The sequence below is a fragment of the Vombatus ursinus genome, unplaced genomic scaffold, assembly GCF_900497805.2.
Source record: "Vombatus ursinus unplaced genomic scaffold, bare-nosed wombat genome assembly UNPS02014820.1, whole genome shotgun sequence".
Taxonomy (NCBI): Eukaryota; Metazoa; Chordata; class Mammalia; order Diprotodontia; family Vombatidae; genus Vombatus; species Vombatus ursinus.
Window position 1 is genome coordinate 2297698 of NW_020954598.1, and position 11114 is coordinate 2308811.

At 51.2% G+C, this 11114-nt stretch overlaps 1 protein-coding gene across 1 annotated transcript; it reads left to right on the forward strand.

Moving 5' to 3' along the window:
• The first annotated feature begins 5265 nt into the window (after positions 1-5265).
• On the forward strand, positions 5266-10546 carry BARX1 (BARX homeobox 1). Its single transcript, XM_027837285.1, has 4 exons — positions 5266-5528; positions 8569-8857; positions 9058-9142; positions 9635-10546. Exons 1-4 carry the CDS (start codon positions 5318-5320, stop codon positions 9797-9799), a joined length of 750 nt encoding a protein of 249 aa, XP_027693086.1. The 5' UTR covers positions 5266-5317; the 3' UTR covers positions 9800-10546.
• The last annotated feature ends 568 nt before the right edge of the window (positions 10547-11114 follow it).

Consider the following 11114-nt stretch of genomic DNA (forward strand, 5'->3'; position numbering starts at 1 on the left):
TTCTCGGTATTTACAGTCTCAAACTAACTGCCGGGTTCCCGACTGTCCCCTCGGGTTCCTTGATGAGGCAGGCCTGACACTGAGTCTGAGGTCCGTGAGGTTGCTGGACAGGACGTGGCCCGAGATAAGAGACACAACGGGACCACGAAATCCCTCACTAAGGTCCCTTTACCTGCTGTTCCTCACTCGCCTCGGACCCTGGACACTGGAGGGACCCCACTCCGCCAGCCGTAATGTGCCTGGGCAGCCCGGTTCTATCGCGCTGTCTCCTGTTTTTGTTTTTTTTGGGGGGGGTTGTTTTGTTTGTTTTGTTTTTGTTTTTTTTGGTATGAGGTCAAAGTGTTGTAGATTTAAGCCCCTTTTAACTCCCTGGATCTCATAAACTGTAGAGTATTCCTCAAAGACCACGAGTGTCACTTTCTGTTTCTTGAGGTTATGCTGGCCGTCGGGACTGCAAGATTTCTCCCAGATTTCTACGACTTGTGGCCACTGTGCTCTCCTCCTGCCCAGCGTGCGCGAACTAGCCTTCAGGCCAACCAGAAATTGGAGCCTTGGTTTTCGAAGCACACAATTCTGTGCTCTGGGCACTGTGTCTACACAGATAGAAAAGGTATAGGCAGTTTACTAAATGCTTGCAGGCTGCCAGGCAGACAATCCTGCCACTGCCCGAACTTTCTGGGACAGAGTGGCCAGGGGAGAAATCTGGGCTTCAATTATCGAAGCAGTCGTTTGCTCTCTGAATTTCTCTGAGCCAGTGGAGACTCCCCTATAAAGCGGCCCTAGCCTCTCGGAGCTGCGAAGCCCGCTGCGGGGCGATGGAGGGGGTGGTGGGCGTGAGGGTGGGCTTGTTGGTCCTAGCTCTGACCGACCACAGAACGAAGGCTGCTAGTGTTGCTAGACTTAGAGGGAATTTTGGTGTGCATTTTTCTCCTGCTCACGGTGCCGGGTTCGGAAGGGACTGGCACTGGGAGAGGAGAGCTCGAGGACTGAGCTCGAAGGGAAGGGACTGTGAGGAACATTGCAGGAAAGCCTGTGTAACTCCTGAGAAGGAAGTCCAAGAAGCAGAGGCTGCGCTGGACTTGAACGGGAAGCTGGGCTCCAGGCTAGCGTTCAGGGAGCGGCTGCAGGATCAGGCTGAATTGTAGTCGTTTGGAACTTCTGCAGCAAAGTTGGTGATGCCCCTGCCCTGAGCTCTCTGCCTGGAAAGGAAACTGGCAGCTCTGGTCAATGAGAGAGGGAAAGAAAAGGACAGTTATTCGAGTCCGGGGGCTATAAGTTGGAGGAAATCATCGATTAACAAGCATTTACTAAAGACCTATTGTGTGCCTGGCACAATACTAGGTAATGGTATTACACAGGGAAAAAAAAAAAGCTCCTTCCCTCATTGGGGGAGGAGGGGAGAAAAGCAGCACGTACATGAAGAGATATCTACAAGATATACGAAATAAATACCAGATAGTTTTAGGAGGGTGGGATAGGAGAGCGCCAGCAGATGGGGCAGTTTCTCTGATCAGTCTTACCTCGGGCTGGGAGGAGAGAGAATGGGGATTTGGGAGCTAGGTTGGAGGCAGCGAGAATCTACCTTAAGTATTCCTGAGACCAAGAATGTACCTCTCGATTTTCACCCATCCCTAAAACCCTGCGGTCCAGTTGGTGTTGGGAGGGTATGGTCTTGTGAATTTTCTTTGCCAGGGGCTAAGTGGATTTAAACCAAAGTTGTCGGGGGGAAGCCCAGAAGGATCCAGATGCCGAGTGTCCTGGCAGTTTTTTTCAAGGCAGGGAGTCCTGGAGAGCCTGGAAGTCCTAAGTTCATTCAGTCTTTTTACAGACGAGGAAACTGAGACCCAAAGAGTGGAAGCATCTTGATCAACATTACACCTCTAAGTAGCGGTACGGTATTTGAACCCAGGTCTCCTGACTTTAAATCCTGGGATCTTTCCCTAAACTTGTAAACGAAATAGCTGAACACCTTGGTGTTGGTATGGGAGCTATCTGTATTTTCTCAATTCTGTTATTTCAACCCCCCGCCGCAATCCAGAGAATGAGTCGATGAGGACCACACACTACACTTGAGGCACTGACCTGGTACTGCTTTCTGGGTGTAGTTAATTTCTTGTTTCTCGCCTCCTACTTCTTAACACTTACCTCCTCTTCCCTCTCCTCGCCCCCCATCTGACCCTGCAAATTGTAAACTCTGGGGAAGAAAAGAGCCAATTCTAACGGTTGTTTCCCTACCGAGACTAGCCTACTTGTGTTGTAGGGCTGGCCATGGGTGCTACTTCATCTTCAAACGTTATATGAGCTGTGGTTTAGGCTGATCGAAGGCAAAACCTTGAATTCATTTCCACCACTTTCCTGAACCTCACTAACTTGCTACAGAATGGGCTTCTTGTGGGTCGGACAGATTCCCCCCCCCCCCCCACTCGCCCGGCCTGTTTACAAGGCCTCAATCACCTCTTCAGGAGAGAGAAAAGGGCTTTGGAATGATCTCTGTAATTAGTGATGTCAAGTGCTGGTACTCACCTAAATAATTTGAATATTTGCCTAACTGCTTGCTTTATGCTGGGCACCGAGGTTCTACCTGGAGGGTAACAACAATATAACAAGAACAAACACAAAACTGTTGATTGAATGGGTTATTAACCAGGAGGATCTCTATTCGGGATTATTAGGTGACATTCTGGGGCAGTTAGAGTGCCAGGGGTCCGCTAAACAGATCTGAGAGAGATCGTTCCCTGAGACTGAATCAGTGATACTGTTAAGGTGTGTCAATCTCTATTGCCCTCCCCATCCCTCCAGATAATTTTCATTCAATAATTGCTCCTCCTTATTCCCCCAGCCATCCCTCCCCACCTCACTACTAATTTATCGTACCAACAAAGATTTCTGCTCTTTTCCAATCTGAGGGATAGAGTAGAAGGTTTCTGGTTTTTTGGAATTCTGGTTTCTGGGAATGTCTCCCAGACATTGAGGGGGTGGGGGCAAGTCCCAGACCCCTCATTTTAGTGACCTGGTCTGGGACAGAGGATTCTGAACTATTCAGCTCCAAGTCCTTTCTCTGGGACTTTGAGTTTGAACCACCCAAGAGAAAGAATTCTGCCCCCCCTCCCAGTTGACCCACATCGATAGAATCCCAGGAAAACTCCGCAGTCCTTGGGTTATTGAACCCCAGAGGACATTGCCAGGAATCCTAGCCTGCTCTGATTCTTCCCTGTGGTGGAGGAAGACATACGTAGCAGGCTGACTGATCTTTCATTCATTGAAGTCACCAGGTAGGCCTGACACCTGAAACCTTTTGTGAGGACTATGTTAGGATTTTGTTCTTTACTCTTAGGAGATAGCCTCTTTTCTCCCCAACAATCCAATATGAATGGCAGCTACCCCCTACTCTACCCCCATTTCAGATACAAGTATACCTCTGACATACTTCAAGGTTCCTGTTCAATTCAGGTGACTGTTGAGTCACTAAGGGTACCCCAGTTTAGCTCCTTTTTCCACTCTCCTCAGGACTTGACTGGGAAAGGGAGGATGAAGCTAGAATGAGAGAGAAAGAGACAGAGAAGAAGGCATGACCCTGGCCTTCCCAGCCGATTGGAGGTACCCATCTTATTTCCCTAGGCCTCCCTTGGTGTCCCTCTGTCCCACATATCCTCCCTTTCTTTTTCTTTTCCCTGATTTTCTTTTTAGCAATCCCAGAGCTGAACCCATCCTAGATGAAGTCACCCATTGCCTCCGATCTGAGCTGCGGTAAAGACCTTGGATTGTTCCCTGGGTCTTTTGCTCTTACCACCCACTTTGCACCATTAGCCCCTTATAGGAAAACTCTGCCTCATTACCGGCCCTCCACAGTTCTAGGCTTTGAGTTGGAGTGCAGGGTCTAGTGGTTACCACCTTGGACTTTAGTTGCTAATTAGGGGACAGAGAACTTCCATTGGGAACTGAAATAGCTCTTGCCCTGGTAGGTCAGACACAACATTACCTCTCTCTGCTCTGCCCCAAAGTAGACCCCATCATGCGTGGCGGTAACTAATCAGCCTCTCTCCTTGCTGGCTGTAGTGCCCAGAGGTCGGGGCCAGTTATTTCATAGCCTCTGCAATCTCATTCTTACACATCGGCCCTGAACCAGGGGCCTTAGGAAATACTGGAGAAGAACCTCCTTTGGCTTGGAGGGCCTAGGATGGTGGTGATGGTAGCTCCCCCTTGCGGCAGGGTTACTGCGTACAGTGCAAAGAGCAAGAACGAGGGCCAGATCCCGTTCCGGATAAACTTCGGAGTCGTGCGCGGGTGGCTCAGATCCCTGTGGCTCCTGCTCGCGGACGCTCAGAAACTGGTTCCCGAATGCCCTTCGGGAAGGCTGGGTCTCACTTTAGAGCGCCAGAGTCAGAGCAGGGAATTGAATAACCGCTTTGCAAAAGAGGTTCCACAGCTAGAATTTGGGTTTAAAGGGAAGAGGAGGATGAACAACTACAGGCCAATGTCTTCGTTAACCGTCCCCGCCCAGCACACCCAGGGAGGTGTTGAACACAGCTGGGTCCGAGGATTCAGAGAGATGAGTGAACTTTGGGATAAACTGGGCCTGTAAACTGACAATGTCCCCGTGCATCTGCGATGGGTTCTCTGGCTTTGAGACCAGGCAGAAAGAGGACCTCTATTCTAGCCCCGCTGTTCCTCCCAACGAGGCCTCTCCTTCCCTAGGACCGAGCGGTTAGTCTGGGCTGGGCAGCAGAGGAGGGGTGGGCGGGGGAGTAAGGACTGCCCTTTCTCTTTCCCGACCTCTTTTCTCTCCCCACTCCTTTCTTCCTCCTCCCCCTTCTACCACCCATCCCCTCCCCCTCCCTGCCCAGCCCCCTTTCACAGTCTCGGCCCCTGTTCCCCAAGTCTCGGCCCGAGGTGAAAGATATAATAGGCTACGCTCTGTCCCCTCCCGGGAGGGGCGGAGAAAGCCCATCTCGGCGATGACGCGCGGGGGCGCGGGCCGCATGAGGCGCTGAGGCTTCAGGGCCCCGGCTCAGTCCTCCCCACCAGAGTACCCCTGGTCGTGCGCCTTTCCCCAGGGGCAGGGTAGAAGGCCAGAGACCCCCAAGCTGAGGCGCCTGCCGTGGAGGGGCGGAGACGGCAGCCAGCAGAGCAGTAACGGCGCAGTCAGGGAAGCGGGCCCAGGCAATCGGGAGAATGAGCGGGCGCCAGCCCTGGCCCCGGAGCAGCCCCCCAGGCACCTCCGCCATAGCTGCTATCTAGGGGCCGAAGGGGCCCCACCAGGCGGGAGAAGAAAGCGGAGAAGGCCGGTGGGCTGCCGGGAGACTGGCCGGAGAGCAGGATGCAGCGCCCCATGGAGCTGGGCGCCGCGCACTACTTCCCAGCCGAAGCCTTTCCAGACCACCGCTCCCACCGCTACCGGAGCTTTATGATCGAAGAGATCCTCACTGACCCCCCAGACGCCAAGAGTGCTGCGCCTGCTGCGGCTGGTGAGCTGCTCAAGTTCGGCGTGCAAGCATTGCTGTCTGCGCGGCCCTTCCACAGCCACCTGGGTACGTGCGGCCAAGCGGTGGGCGAGGCGGGAGGGGAAGGGCGGGGGGCCAGCGGGAGGGGAAGGGCGGGGGCCAGCGGCCGGGAAGGGTCACAGTCCCACTCGGTCCTGGGCAATGGCGCAGGAGAAGTGATAACCACCAAGTAGCTCTCCCTGCCGCAATCAGCTAGCCTTCCAATCCAGCCGTTAGCGAAGAAGTCATCTAACCAGTCTGTCAACTTGATTGGGGTGCCGAAAGACCCATCTTAGGTACAAGGGGATATACAAAATAGAGAGCCCTGCCCTTGGAGAGTTGGCAATCCAAAAAGGTCCTCGTCCTGCATGGCCATCTTGCTCGTTAGAAGGGGGAGGTGCAAGCCCTTTCTGAACCCTTCTTTCAGTTTCTTTCGCCCAGCTGCGTTGGGCCCAGGATGTACAAGTCCGGCGCTTTCTGCTTAGAATTCATATTGTTGCATTACTAAGAATGCTTTGAGCTCTTCAGCAGAAGGGCTTTGTATAAACCAAGGGGGGGGGGGAAGGGCTAGAGAGAACACTGGTAATAACAACTTAAAGACCCATGGCCTATCAAAAAAACCCTCTTCCAGGACCTCTAACCCCTGAGGGTCCCACCTTTAGATAGGATCCTTTTTAGGGTGAGAAAACTTAATCGCCCCCCTCCCGTGCATGCTTTTAGGTAACATCGTTTCCTGGTTCTCCATGAAACCCCATTGATTACCCTGAGAGATGTATGAGAACCTGATGGGACTGAGGCCCCATGCTGCCCATCTTGCCCCATCTCAGCACCCCCAGAGGAGCTGGAGGGTCGAAAGGGCTCTCTCTGACATTCAAGACTTCAGGCCTTCAGATTCTGGGTGAATTGAGGCTGGACTCAGTGCCGCCAATGTTTGCCACGTCAAAGGGAGCCAGGAGAAGAACCATTGGTCCCTGGGGGAAGAAAGTGGGTCGACTCTGAGCCCCAGTTAGGTCAGCGGAGACCCCTTGGATTTGGAAGGGTCTGGAAATGGAGAAAGAAAATAGTTGCAATTGCAATCCCTAACAAAAAGATGGTGAGAGTAAGATGGTAAGGTTCTCTATCATCGAGGCCCACCTGCCTAAATATCGGAACTCTTTTAGAGAAGACTTCCAGTCTGTGAGGAAGAGGGCAAAGGTAATAGGGTCTGAACTGGACCAAGGTATCTGCTCTGAGTTAGTAGCCACTGAATTGCCTATGCACCTGGACCCGAAATCCCAGAGGCCTTTGGAGTGTCTCAATCCCTAAGACTTTCCCAAGCCCTTTACTTTATTTCCTGAAGGAGGCTAACAGGAATGGGTCTTGGAGGAGACTCAGTCCATCTAGAGAACTTTTTCCTCTTCCTCCCTCTGCTCTGTCCCAAACAAATTTTCCAGGTCTAGTTCATCCAGATCCCTGGGGTGGAAGTCACTTTCCCCATACCTGTCGATTTAGATCACCCTGCGACAGTCGAGGGACTGGTGGTTCCTAAGAGATTTTGTACCAACAGAATCATCTCTCCAGGGCCTTGCGATGCTTGCCTTATTTTCTAATGAGACAGTTATGATCAAATGTTATTTGAAACAAGATTAGGTTCAACTTTAATAATTCACTATTAATATTAAGTTCTTATATATTATTTGAAGTTGTGAAAATGACATTTTTTGTCTAAGTCTTTGTATCTTTAATATTTTCCTTCCCTTTTTTCTTCTTCATTCTTTCTTTTTCACTTTCTTTCCTGTTTCCTTCTGTCTTCATTCTACTTCTTCCTCTCTTTTACCAATCCTATGGGAGCCATGTTGGGACATCTGTAGTATAGATTTAATTCCTTTTTGAAAAAGAAAAGGTGGGGGAGTGTCATTTCGGGATTTTAGGGACAGAAAGCATATTTAAAGCTTTAAATATTAGGGGTGAGGAAAGGAACAGAGGAAACTATGCGAGTACCCATTTAGAAAAGGTATACTGAACTAAAACTGAGTTTAAAGTGATTTTTTTTCAACGCCAAGAGCACAATAAACAGAGGTGAAAAATCCCTCTTTCAAGAGGAAGATTTTTGTTATTCAGTGATTCTCTACCCTGGCAAAACAGGAGCACATCTCTCCATATCTCCTTTTCTGTGTAGGATTGGGCAGGCCGGAATCTCCTGAGGTTAACTTCGAGGTTAGCACTGACGGACATGGAGAATAGTTACGAGGTGAATTCAACCTGCGGATTATTCGTTGCCAGTCGTTTATTTTATTGTAAAAAATCATTTCAAGTTTAAGAATTGCGAAGCATTTTCGTGTTGAAGGGGTCTGACCAGAGTAACAATTGTTACACACACACACAACATAGCAACAGCTTCACGAAGAACCGTATTTACACGCATTTATATATGTTTAGTGTGTATAAGCACTTATATACACTTAATGTGTATAGACGTTAGTAATCCATGGGCATCTGTACACACTCCCGAACAGGTGTATATACATTTATTCGTATTTATGTGCATACCTGTGTTTTCATACAGATTTGAATTTTCTCTTTCCAAAGGTTGTTCTGAATGTTCTAGCTATAAAGTGTGATCTTGGAAATGAAAGTAAATTTTCTCTCTTCCTAACTCACTCACCAACGTTGTTTTTGCCCTGGCTTCTGGTTTTTTCTTGGTTTCCGTTTCCCACGAATCAGAGACGTTCAGAATCCTGGACTTCGGGATTCTGCCATTTTATGATCAGAGAAGAAAGAGTGGGGAGGGTCTGGAGAAATGTTACGGTGAGGGAGCCAGAAGAAGGAGCACTTAATTTCGGGGTTCCAGAGCCACTGGGGGAGAGGGAGCAGAGAAGGTTAGGGAAAGTGCCCCCAATATTCCAGTTCCCAGATCTCTCAGCGGGAGAGCCGATTAGCAACAGTAGAAGCGGGCTTTGGGGAGTCGCCCGCCCGGCTCGGATGAGCCAACCTGGCGGCTCCCTAGCTGCGGCCGGAGAATCCTGAGTGGGGGCCGCGGGCCGGCACTGACTTGTCCCCTCTCCTCTCTCCTCTCTGGGTTTCTGTCTCCTGATTCCCCTGGCATCAGCGGTGCTGAAGGCAGAGCAAGCAGCAGTCTTCAAGTTCCCCCTAGCGCCCCTGGGCTGCTCTGGCCTGGGCTCTGCGCTGCTAGCCGCAGGCTCCGGGCTCCAAGGGGCCTCCGCCTCACCTCACCTCCCTCTGGAGCTGCACCTCCGTGGAAAGCTGGAGTCTGGCCCGGCCGAGCCGGGCACCAAGGCCAAGAAGGGGCGGCGGAGTCGGACGGTTTTCACTGAACTGCAGCTCATGGGCTTGGAGAAGCGCTTCGAAAAGCAGAAGTACCTCTCCACTCCGGACAGGTAGCGTCAAGGGCTTGCGGGGGATAGAGGAGTGGGGCGGAGGAGCGGTGAGGGAGACCGGGAGCTGCGACCGGGAACGCACTCCTCTTTCCTGGGGCTAGCGGGGAGAGACTGCCTCCCCTTGAGGAACTTTCGGGAGTGCAAGAGAAGGAAGCGGGGAGCCCATCCTGAAGGCATCCTCCGCTTTCGTGCTTCCATAGAATAGACCTCGCTGAATCGTTGGGCCTGAGCCAGCTGCAGGTGAAGACTTGGTACCAGAACAGGAGGATGAAGTGGAAGAAAATAGTAAGTGTGAGGCCCCGGAATCCCTCGCTACGCCCCAAGCCCTCCCCATCTTTTCTGTGTCCCCAGCAACCTGGTATCCCGGAAGTGTCCACAGCACAAACCCTGGCCCTGTTACGTCGAGAACAACCTTAGTTCCCGGGAAAAAATGCTTTTCTGCCCAGACGCTTCGGTATTCTGGTTTAATATAGTGTCGCAGAGTTTGAATGTAGAGAGCTAGGAGCACAGTCAAATAGGCACCTGGTATCGGGAGGAAAGGGGTTGAGGGAAAGCAGAGACGGGCCCGATCAGAGTTTAAGCCAGAATAGAATTCCGGCAGCCAAAGAGAAGAAGGAAGGTTAGTTATACTATGAGGTTCGGTCCTTTCTCCAGGGTTCCGGGCGGGGAGAAACTGTCAGAGCAGTGAGACAGCTGCTTGTCATCCCTCCCTCTCCTGCGGCCTCCTGTAGCTTGGCCTGCAAGCGCTCAATCTTTTTTCTCTCTGTTGGTCTGCAGGTGTTACAGGGCGGCGGGCTCGAGTCCCCGACTAAACCTAAGGGGCGCCCCAAGAAGAACTCCATCCCCACCAGCGAACAACTGACGGAGCAGGAGAGGGCCAAGGAGGCAGAGAAGCAGGCGGAGAACCTGAGCTCACCCTGCGAAGTCAATCAGGAGGAGTGAGCTTGGTCACCAGAATTCTTCAGCCCTGAGGCGCAGCTGACGGGGTGGATGGTCAGTGCTTCGACCCTGGGACCTCTCTCCCTCAGAGAAACCAAAGACTACCCTCGAGGCCTTTTTTTCCGAGGACGGGATTAGTCTAGAGGACAAACCAAAACGTTCCAGGCCTTATTCGGGCGTCGACTCTCTTCCACCCTGGGAACAGACCAAGTCTCGGCCGCCTGCTCATTTCTCCAGACTAGACTGATCTTATTTGGAGCAGCAATAAGGATGGAGAGGAGTGTCTGCTGCTGAAAAAATATTGTTTGTTTCCTTTCGTTGTTTCTGCAAAGCGATCCTGCTGGGAAATCCAAGGAAGCTGGAATTAAACAAACGAGGAAAAAAATACGCCACCCTCCCAAGAAACAAAAGATCCTTCAAACGAATTTATGATAGAGGAGAAACTTTTCCTGTCTCTGCAGATGGGGTATTTAAGGTTGCAAAACCGCCCTAGAGGGTAGGGGCGAGCGCGCACACTCACGAACACACAAAGTTCACACTCACACTCACGCCCTCCAGGGCTTGGGCACTTCCTGGAAGGACCTCTCCAAGGTATGGGCGTCCAAGTGGTCTCCGTTTGGTTCTGGAGTCCTAGGTTCGGAAGGGGAGCCAAGAGGTATCGGAGACCAAACCCAACCTAGATGCCTTCTCCAATGCTCGGCCTTACCCTTCAAAGATAGTGACTTTATTCCAATAAAGTATTTTATGACACACGGGCTGAGGTCGGTGCTTCGGCAGCTCCTGCTGTCTAGTTTCGGCTGAGGTTGATTTCTCCTCGGCTGTTTTGGGCGCCCGAGGTTTTAGGGGGTCGCAGATTAAACTTGGGGGCTGAAAGGGGTGAGAATGGGACAGTTTGGTTTTATTTTTAAAGTAACATCGAAAAAATTATTTTTGGAGGGTGGGGAATCTGAATCTTTTGCTCCAAAGCAGGTGTGTCTCCGTGGGGGTTTATGGCTGGTGTCCTGGGAGCGACTTTTCCTGTTGTTTATCTGGGTTATCTTCCCAGTTTTCTGTTTTGCTTTGACTCGGGTGTATGGAAAGAGTCTCTAAAAGGGAAAGTCTGAGATTCTCTCCTACTTTTTAGCTTCTTATCCCACTATAGCTCGGTACGGAAAGGTAAATTTTAGCGCAGTCTCCACCGAACACCACCTGCCTTGAACAGAGGCAGTTGTACTGAACCAGAGGTTTCAGCCTTACACTAATCATTGACAGGGTGGGAAGTAGGACTGCCGAGCATGAGATCCCTTAAGTCTCTGGATAAAGAGCATTTTATTCGTCT

Coding starts and splice junctions, on each gene's coding strand:
- BARX1 (XM_027837285.1), top strand. CDS start 5,318: ATGCAGCGCCCCATGGAGCTGGGCGCCGCGCACTACTTCCCAGCCGAA. Junction 8,858..9,057: donor TACCTCTCCACTCCGGACAG/GTAGCGTCAAGG, acceptor GTGCTTCCATAG/AATAGACCTCGCTGAATCGT. Junction 9,143..9,634: donor GGATGAAGTGGAAGAAAATA/GTAAGTGTGAGG, acceptor GTTGGTCTGCAG/GTGTTACAGGGCGGCGGGCT.